Here is a 23,255-nt window from a genome sequence, read left to right as displayed (position 1 = left end):
AAGAACATAGTATCTGCAGACTGGAGTTTTTAAACTGGAAAAGATGGAAATTGACAATTTTAGCTCACTGTTCCACTAAATAATGTACTGAACAATGTTGTCTGTTACAGATCCTATGATGTTAGCAATTAAGCTAAAATAAGTTGAAGGTTGCTTGCGTGATCTACAGACTGGATAAAACTGGGTGAGGAAGTAAATAACCAGTGCCTACACCTCATTTGCTGGTGCCCTTGAGCAAGGCCCTTAACCCCCCAACAGCTGCTCAGTGGCCAACAGATAAGACTGTGGTTGTACTGGACAGACAGCCTCCAGGTGTGTGTATATGTGTGTGCGTGTTTGTATGGGTGGGTGTGTGTGTGCGTGTGCTAAACTACCCTAGTAAAATAAAAAGATTAAAACCATAATCACCAAGTCAATAATGCCAATAGTGAAGCATTCACCATGCCATTTTGTAAAGAGCTTACAAAAGTGACACAATTTAGTCAAGACTTCCTTAAGGTTTACTTGGAAAGTAAAGGCTATATGGAAAATGTGCATATTCTGTACATTTAGAATTAGCCATGTTGCAGATGTCACCTGTTTCACTGAGGTTGGAGCATGAATTGATCTTGCTGTGATGCAGTAATGTTAAAAATAAACATTTCTGTAAAACTAGCAGAATTAAGCACTTAAGCGTATAAGTAACGCTGCATGATAACTGAAGTCTGCTTAAATACAATTTTGTAAAAATCCGTCCAAGAAAGCCTTGTTAGCCAATGAAATTACCTTCAGGAAATCTGCTAGCCTCACTTGCCATTAAAAACGGTGTTTATTTTTTGAGAAGATTTTGGTTCTCACTCTCTGTAGGCCAAAGCCATGTTACAAAAGTTAAACAAGACACTTGTCTATTTCAGAAGAGGTCGAGAAAAGGGGTAAAGAGAGGATGGCGAGAGGCTGTGAGAGGCAGTTCCATTCTACCCTCCCCCCTCCTGAACAGTACCGGATGACAATAGCTTCTAAACCAGGGCACGCCAGACATCCTGACAAAGGCAGGCTCCTCCCAAGCTGCTGAGTCCCTGTTCCCAAATAAACATAGCCACAGGGAGAGGGCAAGAGTCGGGGATGTGGTGCTTGCCATGCCCAGACTAGCGGCAAAATGACCAAGAGAGAAGCATTCTGCCAGCGAACCATAAAATGCATGCTGGACAAGGCAAGTCTCCTGACACACTACGAGGCTCAATCGCATTCTGCCTAATTAGGGCTGCAACAAAAAAATAAATGGTATCACAATAATTTACAAAAAAAAAAAAAATGAATAGAAAATCTGAAGAGCAAACACATCTGTCTCCATATACATAACCACAATGGAATAATGAAAATGCTATTAAGCGCTTACTCACATGTAGGCAGGCGAAAGGGGTGAGGACCTGGATGTCTTAAGAACTGGCACTGGGAATTTCCAGCTAACAGGCGAACCGCTTTTCCATTTCAACGGCATGTTGTTGTCACCAGAATGGTGCTACAGCAATACCAACAGCAAAGACCATTTCCATGAAAAGGTTTCCAATGCCTTCTTCCATCCCACTCTGCCCACACCATTTAAGGGGGAGGGAGAGCAGCAGTGGCAGCAGCAGGAGCAGCAGCTACAGAAATACACTGGCAGAGGCTGTGCAGGCTACGGTCAGGGTTGTGACTTTAGCAGCAGCACTGAGAAGCCAATAGATTGCATCCACCACGACTACTTGCCCTGCTGCATTCACGGTTGTCTCGTGGTAGGAGGGGGGGAGAAGCCCAGCCTTCCATCACCCTTTCAGGGTTCGTAAATAAGCCCAGTAGCTGAGCAACAGTGCCACCTTGTTAAAAGGAGTTGTGATTACAGTTCTGGACTTGCTATGTAAAGAATTGGAAGGGAGATAAAAGAGTAGGAGAAATAGAAACAACTCTTATGACATGTATACAATTCAGTAAGCTTGAACCAAATACATTTGCCATTCTCTAGGATTCAACAAGTGATTTTGTGTCAAATTTTATTGCATTCAGTGAAATTAAAATAAAATCTACAAGCTACAACTGGAAGTCTTTCATAATCCAATGATGCACAGTTATTCCTTAATGCGTTGAAGTGTGGCTTTTAAGATAAATGATTATTTTTCATAAAACAATAGGAGCACTATAGAGATATTATTTTCCTAGCGGATGTAGTAGTGAAATGTCACAAAATTAAAATGTATTGTTTCACCATATGGTGTTGTCACCATGGTATTTGGTTTTATATGGAATGTGTTATGGTATAAGTTTTAAGATTTGGAGAGCAACAAAGAAGACTGAAATTACAAATTCCTCTACTTTAAATATAGACTTTCCCACATATCATTTTTGGACGCGGCTGTGTTTTGGGCTTTGGCAAAACAAAACAGACAGTAGGATAAATGAGCATTATTCGTAAGCATTCATAGTGCAATCTAGTGCAATTAATAGTGGGGTTTCCATCAACGTATTTTATATTAGAAAATGTTGATGGAAACGGCAAAATTTGAAGAAAAAAAAAAAAACGTCCTCAAATTCGCAAATGTTTTTACGCTCACTTGAGGTGGTTTTTGCCTTTTTCGAAAAAGAGTTAATCCGCAAAATGGGACATGGAAACTGCTTTGCCGAATAAGTTGTGACGTAGCGAACATGTAACTCACATGACTTTAGTCCCGGTATCCATCGGATGGGGGAAGGATCGGGAAATGGGTCCCACCCATTGTGCCGTACACTTGTACACAAGGTGCGTAGCGGAGTTGCGGTGCACTATTGCCTGTGCCTCAGCCACGTCGGGTATATTGACAAATTGGTTCAACAGCTTGAATTGTATGGCCCTGCACACCGCGTATACACAGCGGTGAACGGTTGTCTTACTGACACCAAATGTCTCTGCCACAACCCTGTATTCTGCACAGGTGGCCAACTTGTACGATGCTACCTCTCTCCATTTAGCCAAAGAACTTAGCTTTTAAACTCTTTGATTTAGCAAGCCGGTTTGCAATCTACAACCATGCGTAATGTCAACTTGTGACGAAACTACGCTTTGCGTAGTCTAGTTTATGCGCTCTAAACCAGTTGATGGAAACGCTTCTAATTCGCACTGTCTTCGAATCGCTTGACAATTAGATGGAAACATGACTAATGTAAAGCAATAGAGGTGGACCAACAGTTTGGCATACACCTGTATACACGTAATGACTATTACCACCTGCTAGAAAGTGCCAGTACCAATTTCACAAACTCCAGAGTTTAAAGCTATGTAATACATTTTACGGAACTTGTCAGTTGTCAATACCCAATTAAATGTGCCAAAAGGTGAGTGAGCGTTCCTATTGGAGCCCAGTATTCTTGTTAAATTATGTTTTGACCTATAACCAGGCCCTTTAATGTCCAACCACTATCACTGTATATCTGGTTCCACTAGACTTTCCAATTAGCACTAGCTAATGACCCCTCTGGAATGAGAAACTTTTCCTAAATTATTCAACAGAGCTCCACGGCCAGAGACACACATGGTCGGGTTATGCTGGAAAAGAGTTCAACCGAGTATAATGGCGCCTTAACCTCTAGGCCACCAGGATCACTTGTGTAAAAATCAGTGTAAAAAAATTAAAAGAGGGTTTTAGCAGATGAGAGGGCGCAATGCTGTCTGTACCTAATGTGGGAACCAGGAAAAAAAAAAAAAATTCATATCTCACTGAAAACAGAAGTTGTCACGCCTATCCTCTTGCCCCACTTTTATCAAATCAATTAGATTTGATGGATTATTGTGCAAAGGATTAAGAACTAGTAACTGCTGATGTAATTCAGAATAATATAAAACATACAAGGTCATTTTAGGTAAAAGTGAAGCTTTAAACTATATAAAGCCCCTCGCAACCACTATCTAAGAGATAAATATCCAGTTTAACTATTTCAATCAGAAGGAACAAAGCTAATGTTCTTTAACTAGCCAGTGATACACAGACAAAAAGCATCAGTAGGAATCAAATAACTACAAAAGTAACAGTATCCACAAAAACAAGATATAAAATTACTATCAGGATTGATAATGCCCAAAAAATACAAAACAAAAGCACTGATAAAGAACAGCATTTTTTCCACGTTAATTCCAAATATACATTACTTCCCCCCCCCCCCTTTCTGTGTAGTCAAATGTTTTCAAGTTCAGCTCGTCGTATTTCTCATGCTCATATTGACAGCTACCTGTATATTCCAATAATCCTATTCCGCCAAGGTTATCATCATTCACATCTCTAAATGGTAAAGAGATATCCATATCCGATCCACTCATAACAGTCGTTGTGCGTTCATGTAATTCATGTTTGGCGTTACTGTCCTTCCTAGGAAGTGTGTGACATGCTGAAATCGCCTTGTATATTAGTACTGTGGTTTTCAAAGAACTGAATCACTTGCTTTTCGGGGGACTTCAGAGCTCATTCGGTTTAGCTTCTTCACCTTTTTCCCCCGTCAGTCACTCGAGTGTAGGTTTGATGTTTTGTCACAAGTCCATTATCATCAAGTCATCCGTTCTAGAATATTGTTCCATGTCATCTACTCGTCGCTCCAGGTCAGTCATTTTCTTATCCTTCGCCTTTATTTGTTAACTTCAGCTACCGTACTTCGTGCATTACCCCAAGTAGTTTTGTTTGTTGGTTTGCCACTTTGCTTATTTCCACCCACATAAAGTTAAGAGACTTTCTTATCTCCTCCATCTCATACTCATGCCGTTGTTTCTTTGGTGGCAATATATCTCAGCATCCAAGACGGACAGAGATTTGAATTGTTTTCTGAGTCGCAGAGCTTCTGCACGCTCTCATCCAGTCACCTAAATCAAACTAAATCTATCCCTCCCTCAATCTAAACTGAGGGAGAACAGATGTCGTACTGCTTTATGCTTCTTTCATTCATTTAAACAAGCCAACTGTCTTTTTAGTATCTGTTATTGATGTTCTATATAACTGCTCATCCAGTTGGTGCAGTAGTGTCTCATCCACCTCACACAGTGACAATTCTGTTTACAAGTAAAGAAGAATATTTTGCCAACAGATTGTATCTAACACATAAAAACTATCAGGCTCATTGTCCTAGTATTTCAATGTGCAAGTCTAATCCCAAGAAGAGTCTGTATGCAACCGTTTGGTACCTACAGTAAGGTATGCAAGAAATAAACACGTAATCAGTAAAACTCATAGGTCATCGGATCTTGTATCTACACAATTTTCAAGCAGGCTATGCTTCAACTGGCTTGCATCTTCCTTGTTTTCTGTCATTGATGTCAACAGAAACTAAGCACTGTTTAAAAATCACAACTGATATATTTTATCATGTTAGATTGCAGAGTAATTACCACATAAACACACAAGTCACTGTGTACTGGAGAAGCTAGGTCCCTGAGAAACAGTTGGGTCCCAGAAATAAGGAACCTCTGCAAGAAGCACAGAGAAGGTGTTTGAAATATGTGGTACAAGCCTAAAGTATATTTTCTTCCTGACAGCCATGTGTTTGGGTGTGCCCAATCATGGCTGACGTGGAGTTTCTGTTGCTCATAATGTGAGATACCCCTGCTAATTATAGAACTAAGGTTTTACATTAAACAAAAGTTTGTGTATTTTCTCCACGTCTTACTTTCAGCTCTTCTGCAGCTTCCTTGCGGTCAAACCTATATTTTTTGTAGCGAACTCGAGAAAAACTGGGCCAAATGTGGTGCCTCTCATACTGGAAGTCATAGGCTTGATCTTAATATGTTCATGCTATTCCCTAATTTTGCATTGTTTGCGGACATTTTGTTGAGAGTGGAGAAGAAAGTACATGCCTGCAGCTCGTAAAAAGATTAGTTTGTTTGCCGGCACCAACAATGGGCCTTGGTTTAAAAAAAAAAAAAAAAAAAAAAATATTGCAGTGTTTGTATACAAAAAGGCAAAAGCAAATAGTCAAAGACAGCTGTGACAATACTGTTTGAGTGATAAGATGACTGCTGGCAAATTGTGATAAATTACCCAACATTATGCGCAGGCCATTTTAGCGGAAACACTGTAATATATTTCAAGTCATTGAGTGAAACTCTGGTAAGACTCTTAGCAGTGGTTCTCAACCCTGGTCATTGAGTACCACAGTCCTACCGCTTTTCTTTCCTCTAATCAGGGATTACCTGATTAACACCTCCGATCCCAGGTGGAAGCCATTTCCTAGCCCAGACTGACAACTGCTATACTGTATACATTTTAAGAAAGGTCAACCCTCAATCCTGAGTCAAAAGTTGCTTCTTTTTTCACAAGTAATTTTGCCTGGTTTACAAAAAGCTAATACTTCTTGTTAACAGTTTGTTAAGATGAAAGTGGAATGTGTTCAATTAAAGTAAATTAATACACATATTCACTTTGCTAGCAAACTAATAATTTAATACACATTGCACATTACCTGTCATGTAGTCCAATAGGCATCGTCTCCCCTCGGTGTACAGGGTGCTCCATACCCTCGCCAAAACCACACCTCAAAAACATAAACACGGTACTTTCAACATTTGAATGCAGTCTTTTTTTTCCCAAAAAAACAATCATTCAATTTCATCCAAGAAAAACAAGATAAAGCTGTTACATGTAGACAAGATTTGATTCGGTACTTGCAAGTCAGTCGTTTTAAAACTGCACTTTTAACAGAACCCTTTTTTTTATGTTTTGCAGTCTGCATACTATTTTACATGTTAACAATGCATTTCCTAATTGGGACAATATATCATTGTTGTAATGGAGAAATATTAAATTTTTTACCCATAGCTTTCAGTATATCCTGAAAAGCAAACATTCGTGTGTTTGACAGACTTTATCTCCATAAAGCATGTGTATTACTTCTGAGAGTGGGGTAATTCATAGTAATATGAATAAATGTCATTGTTCATTTTGGATGTAAAATTGGTGTATGGCGTTTCTCGACCCCAATCCCCTGCTGAAATGTGACAGTTGCATATATGTCTAACTTGTTGCTTTACACAGAACTAGGCTAATTGAAGCTAAAAATACAGTATGCCGTATATGTGTTACTTGACAGAATAATCTCCCTAGTATTTTGGAATTCAGCTGACTGTCAGCTGCTGACATGATGCACAAAATAAAAGGGAGTACTACGAGGTCTCGATGCTTTAAAATAATTGCAACTGGTACACACACACACACACACACACACTTTGGGTACGGTAAAGTTTCCTCAATAGTTGCTTCTTAGTTCCTGTTGTTATAAACACGTTAAAGTGATTTTAGTGATCAGTTCCGATGGAGTAGACTGTTTGCCTCTGCAACAAGCTGCACGCTGAACTCCAGGCACGAAGTCGGACAGGTCTGTCCTTTAACAGCTAAGTGTGTGTGATACATGTAGAGAGAAACTAGAAGTCCACGGCGAGGTAGCTGACTTGCTTGCTAGCAAAGGCTGTAGGCTATCATGATTTAAAATGTTAGTGTTTATGTAGCCAGACTAAACAAGTATATTGTCACAAGAGGTAACGCTGTCATATCGGAGCTTTGCTAATTGTCTGGCCATGTTGCTTCAACACATTCGTTAGATCAGTGGGAACAGGCTAAGGCTAACTAGCCAAGCTAACCTTTTAACATTAACACTGGCTAGCTTAAAATAACGTTAGATCAGGACAGCCGACTATATGACTGTTACGTAAATTGTCGTTAAACATCATCCGCTAGCTATGTTACCTTAAGTAAAGACACTATAAAAGACCGGGGTCTTAACCACTTGAGTTAGTTGGGTTAGTTAGTTAGTCTGGTTGGTTGGTTTGCCACCAGCAGCATTAGGCTGTGACTACCTGTCAACCTGGTATTTGTTGCGCTTAACATTATATTTCAATCACCCTACGTATCCTAAATACACTCTCTAAACTTTTAAATAACAAATTCCATACCTTCGACAACGAGATAACGTTAACTACCGTCCTTGTTTTCCTTCCAAGCCCTTAAATCCACTTATACCACTGGAGCCTCCTTCCTTGTTTTATCCAATGCAGTTTTCGCTTACTAGGAGAGCTGGAACATCCACACTTTCCATTGGTGGAAGAGTATGGCAATCTTCTCTCATTGGCTCAAAACTTCCGTTACTAAATAAAGTGTTTCTAAAGAGGAGTCGTATTTCTGTGAAGCGTTGTACCCTGAAACAAATGTCTGTATTGCTTTGCTTGACAAACTAATAATTGTGGTAATTTAGTGTTAACTCGAAACGCCCAGCCCACCAGTAGTTATAAGGAAAATGAAAGGCTCTCTGTTACAAGTAGGCTTTACTCAATTTTCGAAAAGTAAAAAGGGCACACACATGTCTTTGATGCAAAATACTTTGCATGCTGTCATTTTTACAAAAGCAGAAGTAGGACTTTTTGGGTTCAATATTAGGATAGACTTACCTTATCGGTTACAGTAACAGCATAGAGGCAGTGGATGTGGTTGTGGTTGCTGGCTGTAACAATCAAAGTTTGTTAAATATATATAGGCCTATATATATTTAATACTGTAATACCTCTGTAATACCTCTGCTTGCATTATAACTCCCTCTAACCTACTCTTATCACAATAAGTTCTGATACTTATGTCTCTTTCTCTCAAATGTAAGTTACATTTTCATTATTAACATGACCATAATAAAGTACAGTATTGCTAAAGCAGGTTTTTCTTAATAATAGTATGACCCCCCCTACACACACACACACACACACACACACACACACACACACACACACACACACACACACACACACACACACACACACACACACACACACACACACACACACACACACACATTTCCTCCTTATCTCCACACAGAAGCTTCCTCAACAAAGCAGACAATCAAAATGTAGTATGCAGCACAACCTGTAAAATAGGCTTAACTTTAACAGCGTTAGATGTTAAATCTATCACTAAAAGTGACCCCTTTCACACACTGTAGTCATTTGATTAATTGTTCATATAAAGAATGCAGCTTTGTCACAAGAAAAAGGTGTGACATTTATTTATTTATTTTATAATGCCTGATATTTCTCTTTGAGGGTTGTTTAATGCTATAGAAGTTTCAAGATCCTTAGACCACCCTAATCTCAGCATATTGTTGTTGTAATTAATTTATAGGTTCATTTTTTTATACACAAAAGATGAAGAAAAGATAGACAAAGAGTCAACCCTATATTTGAAAACCTCCTATAAAGTGAATTGTTCGTTGTTCATTACCAAAGCCTGCTTAAAAAACAACCTTGTGATGCAAATCACACTGAGTTTGGGGTTTAGTTACTGACATTTAAACATGCCTGAGGATAATTAAATAGTTTAAAGCAACAGTGATTATTTTGCAATTCATATTCATTCCATGCTTGATAATATTAATGTAACTACAGTCTACATTATGACAAAAACAAATTAATATGCATTCATTAAAATGCTCTAAGGCTCTTTCAATAATCACTCCTCCATCACCTTTTTGTCCTCTCCAATCATCAATTAAATTGCAAGCTCATTATTAATCAACTGATGCATTGATCTGGAACAAAGAGCGCTTTGGAACAGACTTCAAATACAGTGGTAATTGTGCTCTAGAGTAGCTTTGGCTACTCTAGTGCCTGCCTATGCTATGTGTGAATGAATGGGACCTGCAGCTGCTAATTTATGTGCATGTTTACCAACCAATTCTCACCTCATGAGTTGCACTGACTGTTAAAGAAGCATTCAATATACAGTACCATGTAATTACATGTTCTAGTATAATTAAAGATTCCCAAACATAGGCCTATTCCAGAATCAGTTATTTCTGCATCATTTTCAATAATAAAAAAATATGTTTTTATTATTACTGTGAGGGGCCCTGTGTTACCAGGAGCAGACAGAAGCAAAATTAAGCTTTGTAGTGTTAAGTATGCAGTTTTTTTTTAAGTGATAGGCAGAATGTGAAAGATATGAGAAGCTTTAATGTACATGAAGAGTTGGAGCCTGGCAGGGAAAGAGGCCGTGTTTGAACTGTGAAATAAATATTGATACATGACCAGTGCAAGGTCCAAGAAAAATGTAACGTTACATAGGGAAGCACCCCAACATAATTAATTTAGCAGGATTTTGAGGTATGGAGTAGGGGATAAAAGTGGATTGAGGACGGTAATGAATACATAATAATGAATAGATAGAGCAAGGAATCAATGATATACTGATATAAGTCTGTTTTAGCGCATCATAGACACATTGGTATGTCAGCCAAGTAACAAGAAATTGCACTGCAGATATGTCAAAGACATGTTTGCGATCATTTATGTGTTAATTAGACAGATTGTCCACCAGAGAGCATTGACAAGTTCACAACAGTACACTGTTCTGGTAAGTAGCTTACATATCTTGGCCACATTTCTTTACTACACAGATTCAACACATTCTCGTCAAAAATGTTGGATTTCTTATATTGTCAATATATATATTGCCATTTGCCTCAAAAAAACATTAGATCTAGTGATGATCGAGACTGCACTGATTTCAGTGATAAACTCATCCTTCCATGTTGCTTTACAAGCATTTCCAAATACTGTTGCCAGTGTATTCCTTGGATTATTTAACGAAAATCTCCATATGCCAGTTTATCCCAGTTTTCCATTTTTTTTAATTTTTTTATAAATCCAATAGTGGGCAGTAATAGCAATGACAAATTCAGTAGCCTACCAACTGTCATATCAGTGAAGTAGAAGAAGAGAGCGCCTGGGCCCCGCCCTTTGACTCTCCTCGTTAAGATGTATTTTTTGTGTTACTGGTTTGTTTATGATGCGGATCTGGCTCCGGGTATCTTGACAGTTGATCTTATGTTGTAAATATGCGCTTTTTGGTTTCTGCTTTCATAGAATATACTGTGCTATGAACGAGACATTTTTATAAGAGGGTAGAAAGCTAGTTAGCAGTAGGCGTTGGTCAGCCGTACGACCAGATTACATTTGTTAGCCTAGCATTTTGCTAATATACTGTAACGTTAACGTTACAGTTATGGCGTGACGTTGGACAGGAAAGTGGTTGACGACGCCTGGGCCAAGCCTTTTAAATTATAACCTAAATAAAGAAGGCAGTATATATATGTGTGCATGTGTGTAACACTTCCATTCGCAGGTTAGGCTTTTAAACAGCTGCCTGGCGACTAAGTTGGACTAGCAAGTGCGCTAAATTCATGTTAGCATGGCGTCAGATACAAGTGACACCGAGGAATTCTATGATGCTCCCGAGGACGTTAATTTCACTCCATCTCCCAAAGTGTAAGGAAACACATTTTGATTATATTACTGCGGATAAGAGTGACGAATGCACGTTTCCTGCTTGTTCTGTATAGTACCATATGTTATAAACATCTAGCTGACTTAGCAATGACAGCTAACAACATTTGCAAAATGCTCATTTGTTTAGACAGCGCTAAGCTAACTGAGCTGCTTCAGGGAGTCTCGAGTCGGCTGCAAATTACTGTCCAATCTATTTTGTATTCAAACTATTAAACTGTGTTGTAAAGTGCAATACATTAACGTTACTTCAGTTTACCAGCTGTCTGATGTTAGTGCAGGGAGAGTCAGCCCCAACACTCTAGTCACATGATGTTATTCCTGACATAAAATCGAAATTTTAATTTCAAAACATTGTTTATTGAAACACCAAAAAGGTACTAATGGCTGTCATTGTGGGTGCTTTAGGGTTTTGTCTGGTGAGCGCAACGACTGAAGTCGAGATTAACCAGGAAACAATGTCATGTTTAAAAAAAATAATGTTAGGAAATGCTTTCAATTTATGAGGAATTTTAAGAAACTCCTCAATATTAAACTCTTTCTCTTTTACTTTATGTACGGTTTACATTATAGCAAGTGGCTGATTTTTTTTTTTTAGGGTTAATGGAGTCCACCATGTAAATATACATGCAGTGGATTTGTCACCTATGTCACATGCATGATATTAGTCACTTTAGTAATTTGAGCTTTTATAGAAACCACCTATTGATATATAGCTACTCTTTTTTATTTTTAGTACTGATCAAGTTTAGAAACCATATTTGTGAACATTATGGCAGTATCTGGTTATTGTTATGAATACAGTCTATGGAATTCACCAAGTTATGTTCACTAAACATTCAGCACATCACACTGAAAGACCATATTGTCTGTGTGTTGCCATCAAACCTTTCAGACATTTTTTAGCAACCATGTCCAGAAAGTTTGTTTACAGACAGAACAATTCTGAAAATCTGATTTCTTTTTGGGATAAAAGAGTTATAATTCACACATTAATTAAACTGCTCAAGTTGAAAGATAAATTAATAAGACATTTGGTTTTCAGTTTTGTTTTGTTTTAGGATGCTGTATTTTAGACATTGACTTTCATTGCCTTTTTGAACTGTATCCCTTTTATGTTTTTTAGGTCACCTGCAAAGTTTGTCATTCCTTCACCTCAGGTATGTTTATATAAGCCCAGTCACTGTTTAAACAAGGCAGTATCTGCTGAGTTGCTATTGGAATGAATAGTTTGAAAGTTACCAACGCTTATAATTAAAGTGGAGGTACTCTGAGGTAGCTAATACATAGAGTTGGAGTTCAATTTTATTTTATTATTATTATTATTGAATGTGTTAAGCTAGTTTGTTACTAGTTTTTTTTTGTCATTAACGTTTTTTATTTATTTTGGTAATGCAACATATATACATGGTACAAATGTAATATCTCACATTTGCAAATACAAACAATAGAAAATAAAACAATGAGATAAAACAAATAAAAATAAAAAGGCAGCCAAAGAAAAAGGAACCTGCGCAGCATCCTCCTATCCATTACATACACACTGTTACCCACAGATATTTAAACACACATTTGTGTGCCTGCACATCCATAATCATCCTCTATCCACAAATGCCCCACTTCCCCTCTAAAAGTCAGTGGTAATACTATATTGAAAAGACATCCATGCTTATCTGTTTTTGCTTTGGACATTCTGTACCCTTTCGATCAGAAGTTCAAAGGCCGCTATTTCTGTCATAAGTTTAAGCCAGTCCGTAATGTCCGGTCTATTTGGACTCTTCCAGTTACGCAAAATGATTCTGGCAGCTACAATAAAACCCGTCAACATCAGTCCAGCTTCTGATTTACCAATGCCTGGGGGCATGAGGGACCTATCCCCTAACAGGCATAATTGTGGGGACTCCGGCAGGGGTTTACTAGTTGTTTTTGATAAATAGATTACTTCTTAGCGGTTGCTATTGCCATTGCTAAAATTACTACCTGTTTTGTTTACATCTTGCTAGTTAAAATTGCTACTGGAACTGAACCCTACTAAAACAGCACACTGTTCTAACAAGTGTTTAACTGTCTAGAGGTGACTGCTTTGTTTATAGTAGTTCTTGAAATTACACCTACCAGTGAATTTATTGTAAGATATTGATACCTTGTGTGAAAACATTAACACAGGCTCTTTAGTAATGATTCTCGACTGCAAATACACAACCCTTTGCCATGATCTCTGCTCCTGCAGTGGTTAGCCGGCTTCTTCTTCCTGACCGCTAGGAAGATGTAAATTAAATTTAAATTTAAATGAATCATCTGGCCTTGTTGCTCTGCCTGCCCTTCCCACACAGACAGTTACAACTGAAATTCAAATTACGTTTGCTGCTAACAAGACATTGAAACGTTGATTTTGCTGCAAGAGGAAATTGCATCATAAAACAGTCTTTCATGCATGGATAAAATCTGCACGACTTTAGAGTTAGTCACAGAGTTTACCCCCATGGCAAGATGCCTGCATCATATGAAAAAAGGACAAAAGTTAGCTGGATGAAAGAATGTGCTCATTAAACATGTATTTCTTTAGTTGGGTACCGACACTCTACAAATGTTCTCAGTCTGGATGTGTTTTATGAGCCCTGAATGTAAATCAAACATGGCATGTGACCTGTTATTTCCTATGTGTATGTAAGGTATTTTATTTAGTATTTTTTTTATTGCTTTCTAAACAGCTTTCTCAGAGATCAGAAAACGCTGCACAAGATGTGAGCTGCCGAGTGGCCACATCTGAGACTCAGCAAGATGATTCCCTACTGGTATGGTTTTCTCTATTATCGCACACGAGATGACTGATAAAATGGAAGTTCATCAATGGAGTTTCATCATATTTTTATTTTGTAAGAAAAGTGTAAGTTACTGTGGATTTCATATATATCTATATGATAGTATGTTTTAGAAATGTCATATTGTGCAGTGCGTTATGTGGCTATTGCTTAGGTTGTGAGTTTTTGTTTTGTGTTCACTATTGTGAAAAGAAAGTGTGTGTGTGTGTGTGTGTGTGTGTATATATATATATATTTATTTATTTATTTATTTATTTATTTATTTTAGTTGTAGTTATCATGGGAACTTGCATCATAGTTGTTGTATTGTTAAATTAACAAACTGCTCTCTTCCTCTTAGATCATTGATAGCATCATTGAGGAGAGTCAAAAGGGAAGTGGTGGCGATGTTGGTGAGGTGGCTCAGCTGTTAGATCAGCTACATGTTGATGTAAGAGCAGAGCCGGAACCAGTTGAAGAGAATAATGCTCAGGAAGTTCCTGTGGAGCTAGCAGCGCCAGCTGTCGAACCTCAGCTTGTCGAGAGGCCCGAGGATCAACAGGAAAGTGCAGCAACAAATGGAGCATGCTCAATACCTGGCCCTGAACCCACAGATCGCCCAGGGCCATCAGTTGGGTCACAGGAAGGTGTTCAGCCCCCAGACATCACAAGCACCGTAGGACTGGGTCAGCCTGATGGGGCTGTTGTGGTTGCCGAAGGGGAGCAGGAGCAGAGACCTGCAGATATCTTAGACCAGGTCCCATTCACGGACATGCAGGCTGACTCGGACTCCTCTGGGCCTTTGAAACCCCCACGGCAATTCACAGTGGAACCAGACATTGTAGCAAGCACCAAGAAGCCTCCTCCCTCACGCCCACCCCCTCCCAGCGGAGGTCCTCCACCGAGACCGCCGCCACCGTCTTGGCAGAGTCTACCCTCCAAGAAGTCTCAGGAGCGTCTGAGGCCGAGTGGACTGGAAGGTACAGAAAACAGTTCAGTTACCAGCACTGAAGTTTGATAAATGTTGAATTCAACTTTTAAGACGTCATTGAATTAGTAACTACTCTTTTAGCTGTTAAGTTCAGCCTTTAGAGCGATATTTTAGGGTGATGCTGTTATCTCACAACCCGTGAAATTGACAACCTTTATTTTATAGCTGTTGACAATAATCTTTGAAAGGGATATAATAATCTTTTGGTTTACAGAAGGGAAACGTGTTAAATGCTACCAGTATACACAAGTTTCCACAAATATGTATTTGAAAGAATGAAAGAACCGCTCATAGCATCCCATCCTCCATATTTGAGGTTTTACTTGGACGAGTATATTGGCAAAATGTCTTTCTCGATTGTTTTTCTTAATTACCTACAAACCGCTGCATTCAAATACAAAGCAGATGGAATAGTTCACTAGTTTGTAGATTAAGTGTTGTGTTCTGTTGTATGATTGTCCAGTGTCTGCAGTCAGCGGTGATGTCCTGGAGCCTTCCGGCCTGGTGTCTCCTAGCAGCACAGTGAGGAGTCTAACTAAAGAGCTGCAGCATTCCTTGGATCTGGCCAGTGCCACCAGTGGAGACAAAGTGGTCACAGCACAGGTCAGTGAGGCCTCTTTTTCATCCAGAAATGCTCAAAAATTAAACTATGTGTGGTTATCTTGCTTATCTATTGCACCATTGATTGCTTTTTTATTTTTTTATTTAGGAAAATGAGGATGAACAGGCTTCATTTCAGAGTGGAGGACAAACTCCAGGCCCTCAGCGTCCACGTTCCAACTCTGGTAGAGAACTGACAGATGAGGTAAGAGTCACTCGGTTTGTTTTTATTGCCTTCATTCAGCTTGAATCCAAGCCATGACCCAACCTCTTGCACATTCCTTCCACCTACCTTCTATGCACAAAATGTGTACTTATGTGTTATCTTAAAAAAGGAAATCCTGGCCAGTGTGATGATCAAGAATTTGGACACTGGGGAAGAGATCCCTTTAATCCAGGCGGAAGAGAAGCTTCCTGCGGGGATTAACCCCCTTACTCTGCACATCATGAGGAGGACCAAGGAGTACATTACGTAAGCAGAAAATTATTTTTTGGTTTTAGCTACAGTATTGTTAAATGGGATGTGCCCACGGAGCCAGTATGGTATCTGTTAGAGGTCTTCACAGGTCCAAAAATGTCTGCCCGAACCCAAAAAGACACGTAAATGTACTTCCCGAAACCAAACCGGGCCTGTCTGTTATTTAAAAGCTGGGACCCGGACCCATGCAGAACTGAGAAATATCGGACCTGGGAGACACAGACCCGATTGGCACCAATTTCACCGCTGGTTGCTATTAGCACGTTACTGTTCTTGTTAATTTACAAGTTTTCAAAACAAACCTTTGTGTTTTACCTAATGTAACGTTAGTAGTCTTGTCTCCTGTGCCTGACCGTGATGCATATATCCATCCTCCCTGCCAGGAGAGTTGGTAAAAAAACATCCAGGTTTTCTGTTATTCCTCTCCTGCTGATTGAAACAGCACTCATTATTTTATCTTAAAAGTCCACTGGCTCGCTGTCATGGTGACCGTTGCAAACGTGATTTGTTTAGTCAGCTTTGCAGTTTTATTGCATCTAGCACAATAAAAATAGCTTCAACTGTTTGCCCTTTTGAAATATAATGATTGCTTGTTGCCACGGCTGCTAACGTTAGCATTGCTAATTTGCTATCATCTGTGCTCTCCGAGTCTGACCTCTGCTCTCAATGTTGCAAACACACACACAGCACTTTCATCATGATCAGAGCTGTCTGATCAGGTTTGGGTCTTCTTGGATCTATTCTGATATTACATATAATGTTAAAGAGACCCGGGACCCGCGATAAAAGAACGGGACCTGAACTGGACCCGATTGACCGCATAAACTGTGGATACGAACCAGCACAGGTCCTGGATTGGGTTTCGGGTCATAGGGGTTTGGGTGCACCCGTGAAGACCTCCAATATCGGTATTTGTGTTTTGTGAGGAACCCGGTGTGATTGGAAGACACAGAAGTGGTGCTTTGTTCAGTACTACAACATATACACAAACAAAAGATGGGAATATTATACTGAATCCAGACACTTCATTATTAAAAAAATAAATAAATAAATAAAACTTCTAGTATAAAGCTTTTCGCCTAGCAAGGGAATAGGCTTGTTGCTGTGGGAACATCGCCACTGTTGGCAGTGTTTTTTTTCTTTTAACACAAGTACATTTGCATGTTACATTTTCCCACTGTGAAAAGCTTTTTTTTAAAGCCTAATCATGTAAAAAACTAATTGTACATTTTCTAGAGAAAGCTGATCTGCTACATTTTTTCCTCTTAGGAATGATGCCGCACAGTCAGATGACGATGACAAGGCTCAGGCTCCACTGGCAGACACAGATGGAGGAAAACTAAAACAGAAAACGTTAGTGACTTCTTGTAGCCTGTCGCTGGAATTTATTTTCTTCCCTTCTCACCACATGGTCATATATAGAATATAATATTTTGTTGTCCCTTATTTATATTTCTAACCAGAACCCAGTTTAAAAAGTTCCTGGGCAAGTCTGTGAAGAAGGCCAAGCATCTTGCTGAGGAATATGGAGAGAAGGCAGTCAACAAAGTGAAAAGTGTGCGTGATGAAGGTAAAAGAACACAGGAGTTTAAAGCATTTTTGCAGATTTCAGGAAAACACTTGAAATGTAACTGTAATGAAATGTAATAAATGTTATTTTTTTTTTTTGTTGGGAAAAGTAATTGTTAATATACAGATTTAAATTAAATTTTTTGAAATATGTTATACTGTCCCCAGAACTAACATAACAAAAACATTACAAAGTAATTTTCCTGAAAGGGTGGTTTAGTTAGTACTAAAAAATGCAGAGAAGAAGAGATTTGTCATTTCTAAATGGATGTGGGCACCGAGGATATTATAGTACAAATAGCTTAATGCACTTCTCACTCTCATTACCATAGATGGCAGTAGTCATGTAAATGCACTACTGAATCATCAAACCCCACAAATCAATAACATCAACACACTTTGTTAGACTAATAATGCAGATCACTTTGCTTAGTGAACTATGTGTATCTACATGTATTCACTACGTGGGCATTTATCAGACTGTTTTCCAATAAGTTAACAAGATTTGACATAGTTCCCTGAGCATTGGATCTGGAACAAGCTCTACGCTAATATAGAACATTTGTTAAATATTGCAGACTAAATGCTGCTACGATGGTGTACATTGATTTTAAAGTGCTCATATTATGCTTTTGGGCTTTTTCCCTTTCCTTTATTGTGTTATATATAATTTTTTTTGTGCATGTTATAGGTTTACAAAGTGAAAAAGCCCAAAGTCCACCACAAAGGGACTTACCATCTCCAACAGAAAACGCTGTTCACAAACAGCTCTGTTGTAGTCCAGCCTTTACTTCCGTGACAATCGTGCGTCACTTTGTAACACACGTTATAATGCTCGCCTAGCTGCTAGCGCGGTACGCCCTCATACTCTGCTTCTGATTGGCTGGTAGTCCTTACCTAGCTACTGCACATGTGACTCCCAGCAAAGATGGAACAGAAGTGTGATGCCTCACTCTGTAGCTAAAATACAGAGCTCAACACACAGGGTGAAAAGAGGAGCTGCAGCAATGTGCAGTACAACACAAATATGGTGTTTTTTGAAAATGAAACCATGTAAACCTATTCTGATCCATCCATCCATCCATCTTCGTCCGCTTATCCGGTGTCGGGTCGCGGGGGGAGCAGCTCCAGCAGGGGACCCCAAACTTCCCTTTCCCGAGCAACATTAACCAGCTCCGACTGGGGGATCCCGAGGCGTTCCCAGGCCAGGGTGGAGATATAATCCCTCCACCTTGTCCTGGGTCTTCCCCGAGGCCTCCTCCCAGCTGGACGTGCCTGGAACACCTCCCTAGGGAGGCGCCCAGGGGGCATCCTTACCAGATGCCCGAACCACCTCAACTGGTTCCTTTCGACGCACCTATTCTGATATAACCTCTAAATACAATTATGAACCTGACAATGAGCATAATATGAGCACTTTAAAGGAGTTGGATAACCTTAGCTTGGCTTTTGTTTGGTGTGGGCTCAGTGTTCCATACAGATCAGGACGATCCGTCATCCAGTGACGATGAGGGCATGCCTTACACCAGGCCTGCCAAGTTCAAGGCAGCACACAGCTTCAAGGGTCCCTTTGACTTTGATCAGATTAAGGTTGTACAGGACCTGAGTGGGGAGCACATGGTATGATGATCTTTGTTTTTGTTTTTATTTAATTTATTTATTTTTGTTTGTTATCAATGTTTAAGAGAAAATGTGCACCAGCGAATGCTCATATCACAGCATCTTTGTCTTTTCCTCAGGGGGCCGTTTGGACGATGAAGTTCTCTCACTGCGGGAGGCTGCTGGCAACAGCAGGCCAAGATAATGTGGTTCGCATCTGGGTCTTAAAGAGTGCCTTTGACTACTTCAATAACATGAGATTAAAGTACAACACTGAAGGTAACCTCATCAGCATCTCAGATTCGGTTGTTGTATGTTGATTGATTGTTTTTAATTTAGATGCTTAGCAAGATTCTTTTTGCTTGGCTTCTCCAGGTCGAGTTTCACCTTCTCCTTCTCAGGAAAGTTTATGCTCCTCTAAATCTGACGATCCTGGAGTGAGTGAAATGAATAATACCTTTTTGATTTGTGGTTTGTCCTGTGTTTCCAGAAAATAGTATAAGAACCGGATATTTTTAAGCTGTTTTAGTCATAGTGAGAGTATTGCAATGTTGTGTATTTTACAGTCTCAAGACTACTAAAAGATTGTACTCTTGTCATAGGCAAGTTGTGCTCCAGAGGACCCAGACACAGAAGATAGGAATGCCCCTTTCCGTCAGGTCCCCTTCTGCAAGTATAAAGGCCATACGGCTGATCTATTGGACTTGTCCTGGTCAAAGGTGAGGTCTCACTGCCCTCTCTTTATCCTTCTCTCTCTCAGTACTGGTTTTATTTCTCCTCTTACTTTTTCCATTTTTGTTATCTAGAACTTCTTCCTCCTCTCCTCTTCAATGGATAAAACGGTCAGATTGTGGCACATATCCAGGAGAGAGTGTCTCTGCTGCTTTCAGCACATTGATTTTGTCACAGCCATTGCTTTCCATCCCAGAGTAAGCTGCCTCACTTCTCTCAGTACAAATCTACACATTTATTCATTTTGTCTCCCAGACTGTATTTATAATAACACTTGCTTCTTGTTTCCCAGGATGACAGATATTTTTTAAGTGGCTCTCTGGATGGAAAGCTACGGCTCTGGAACATTCCTGACAAGAAGGTGGCGCTGTGGAATGAGGTGGACGGCCAAACGCGCCTCATCACGGCAGCTAACTTCTGCCAAAATGGAAAGTATGCCGTCATCGGCACCTACGATGGTCGATGCATCTTCTATGACACAGAGGTATCCAGCTGCAATGCCTTTTTTTTTTGCTAATGCGTTGTTTCATTATGTCCTTATTATCACTTTTGGTCATGGATTCATTCCAGGTTAAATGTATTTTTCTGTTTGTCCATTCCTTAGCGTCTAAAATACCACACTCAAATTCATGTGAGGTCAACCAGAGGCAGGAACAAAGTTGGCCGTAAAATCACTGGTATTGAACCTCTACCTGGAGAGAATAAGGTAACATCTGATCTCCATTCCAGAAACATCTACAGTATGTTTGATGTCCCTACAATGATGCATGTCAGTCCAACCCAGTCTTCCTCGCAGTTGGGTGATGGTATATAATTTAATTACTATTCGGCTTATTTCGCACGTTACTACGTTTTCTTTTTTCTTTATGCTCAGACCCGTTTTTAAAACTAATGTAAGTTTGTGTTTTTGTGATCAGCACACATTGCGACAACACAACGGGGTTGGTTTAGAAGAAAAAAAAAAAGACTGTAGGTTAGGAGCGGAACGGAACGGAGGACGGTTGGGTTTAGGAAACGGGAACGAGACGATCACCTGGGTGAATGTTGTGGTATACTTGGAACTAGCTATGCGCCACAAAGTTAATTTGGCTATATTGGTTTAAAAAACGTAATCCAATAAAACACGTTAAGTGTAACATACGAATAAAATAAATTAAATTACACAAAAACCATTTCACTGCCATGAGACTGGGCTGGTCAGTTAGACTTGTTAAATGACCAATTCCCTCTCCCCCCTCGATAGATTTTGGTGACCTCAAATGATTCCCGCATTCGCCTTTATGACCTGAGGGACTTGTCTTTATCCATGAAATACAAAGGTTATGTCAACAGCAGCAGCCAGATCAAGGCAAGCTTCAGGTGAGGACGGCTCCCTTTCACATAGTTTTGACTTGAGCATTTTGAACTAGCAGCGGTAACAAAGTCTTGTTTATATGGTGCACTGCACCTTAAATAACTGTGGGATTATCTTCTACAGTCATGACTACTCCTTCATAGTCAGTGGCTCAGAGGATAAGTACGTGTACATCTGGAGCACTTACCACGACCTGAGCAAATTCACATCCGTACGACGGGACCGCAATGACTTCTGGGAAGGAATTAAAGGTAACTGTGCTGCGGGTTGAATGTTAAACATGTTTAAAATGTCCCATGGCATGACAATTTCTCTTTATAAGGTTTATTAACATTAATATACGTTCCCCCAGCCTGCCTATGGTCTCCCAGTGGCTAGAAATGGTGATAGGTGTAAACCGAGCCCTGGGTATCCTGCTCTGCCTTTGACAAAATGAAAGCTCAGATGGGCCGATCTGGAATCTTGCTCCTTATGAAGTCATAAGGAGCAAGGTTATCTCCCCTTTCTCTGCTTTGCCCGCCCAGAGAATTTGGCCCACCAATGAGAGAGAGACATCATGGCTTTTAAATGAGCAAAGTGACAGTTGGTCAAGGCCACACCCCCACTCTCCACCTTGCCCCTCCCTCTCTCCTCCTCAATAGCTACAGACACAGAAATGGCACATACTAAGAAAAGCTCATTGTGGGACTGGCTCTAGTGGCTGTAATTCTGCACCAAGGCTGAATTTTGCATCCAAAGAGGACCTTTAATGAAACTACCTGTCTAATTAGTGTGTTCCCCTTGATTGAACTGACACTTGATCTTTATCTTTCAGCACACAATGCAGTGGTCACCTCAGCAATTTTTGCACCGCACCCAGGCCTTATTGTTCCACAAGAAGCTGGAGCAGACAAACCAGAAGCAGAGTGCAAGAGCCTGGACTCCACAGACTCTGAAACGATACCCTCAGGTATGTTTGCTTAAATTAATTCATGGACAGATTTCATGACATCAATCAATTTCATCATTTCAGTGCTATAAAATAAGTGTTGTCCTTTGCAGGAGCCCTAAAGACCGATCACACAGAGGTTCTGCTCTCTGCCGACTTCACTGGAGCCATCAAGGTTTTCATCAATGTCAAAAAGTACTGAACACTTCAGAGGTTGCCAGCTCCCCACACTCATGGCCTGTCAGTCGGAGATCAGTCCTTAAGATGAAGGACAGCCTGTCAGAGGCCATCTGACGTCACCTAATGGTTATTGCTCTGAGACAAAGAGCCGCCTGTAGCTTTTTCGGGAGAACACGGACCCCAAAATGGAAGATGAGAGAATTGGCTGTACAGTACAGACAAGGTGTGATTCTCTGTCACATTTCTATTTTTTATCTTTAATACCAAGCAACTGTGAATGCTTTGGCATTAAGAAAACAAACAAAAAAAACAGCCGGAAATGCCAAGTGTGTGTGGTCTGTTCAGATATTGGTTAATTTACAGCTGTATGGTCAAGACTGAGTATAGCTAGAAGGCTGTTTGTAACAGTATGGGCACCTTACTAATTTCTTTTGCTCCCACATTTCAGAAAATATAAGTGCAAGATACTGTCCTAATCTTAGTCACAGAATTGAATGTGTCTTATGTAAAGCGATGTAACCATTTGTCTTGAAAGCAAGGTGGTTGGAAATTATTTGTGCCTACGCAATCTAGATCGCTTTTCTAAATTCAACTTCTCAAGCTTTCCTCTAAAATATATCAACCAACATTACAGTGGATGACAGCAAATCTACAGTACAGGAAATCTGTATACGGTTATTCATTATTAGGGCTGGGTATCTTACATTTTTCAGAAACAAAACTAGCTCTTAATTAC

The 23,255-nt window shown here is 39.8% G+C and overlaps 2 protein-coding genes across 6 annotated transcripts in view; one reads left to right on the top strand and one right to left on the bottom strand.

Annotated features, from left to right (window-relative positions):
• klhl13 (kelch-like family member 13) overlaps positions 1-8,039 on the bottom strand; it is a 39,722-nt gene extending 31,683 nt beyond the window's left edge. For 2 of the 4 annotated variants that reach the window (XM_039777624.1, XM_039777626.1), the window contains exons 1-2: positions 7,913-8,039; positions 6,427-6,498 (exon numbers count right to left, since the gene is read on the bottom strand). In XM_039777624.1, the coding sequence (XP_039633558.1) occupies positions 6,427-6,479 (53 nt within the window). In that variant the 5' untranslated portion in view covers positions 6,480-6,498; positions 7,913-8,039. Of the gene's footprint in view, positions 1-1,379; positions 1,725-6,426; positions 6,499-7,912 lie in introns of those variants that run through there. The other 2 variants (XM_039777625.1, XM_039777623.1) reach the window with 2 other exon arrangements.
• Positions 8,040-10,719: 2,680 nt separating this feature from the next.
• Positions 10,720-23,198, top strand: wdr44 (WD repeat domain 44). Of its 2 annotated transcripts, XM_039777228.1 has the most exons (20): positions 10,720-11,269; positions 12,414-12,447; positions 13,999-14,082; positions 14,450-15,068; positions 15,543-15,682; positions 15,789-15,884; positions 16,015-16,151; positions 17,427-17,510; positions 17,621-17,727; positions 19,195-19,346; positions 19,466-19,604; positions 19,701-19,762; positions 19,928-20,044; positions 20,132-20,254; positions 20,350-20,541; positions 20,662-20,763; positions 21,301-21,416; positions 21,535-21,662; positions 22,226-22,360; positions 22,453-23,198. In XM_039777228.1, exons 1-20 carry the CDS (start codon positions 11,193-11,195, stop codon positions 22,539-22,541), a joined length of 2,733 nt encoding a protein of 910 aa, XP_039633162.1. In that variant the 5' UTR covers positions 10,720-11,192; the 3' UTR covers positions 22,542-23,198. The 2 variants fall into 2 exon arrangements, with proteins under 2 accessions (XP_039633162.1, XP_039633163.1); XM_039777229.1 differs by lacking the exons at positions 10,720-11,269; positions 12,414-12,447 and having other exon boundaries at positions 14,082-14,174.
• Positions 23,199-23,255: the final 57 nt, after the last annotated feature.

Source organism: Perca fluviatilis, chromosome 16, assembly GCF_010015445.1.
Source record: "Perca fluviatilis chromosome 16, GENO_Pfluv_1.0, whole genome shotgun sequence".
Lineage (NCBI taxonomy): Eukaryota > Metazoa > Chordata > Actinopteri > Perciformes > Percidae > Perca > Perca fluviatilis.
Note: the sequence above shows the minus strand (reverse complement) of the source record. Positions and strands in the feature narration are given on the sequence as shown.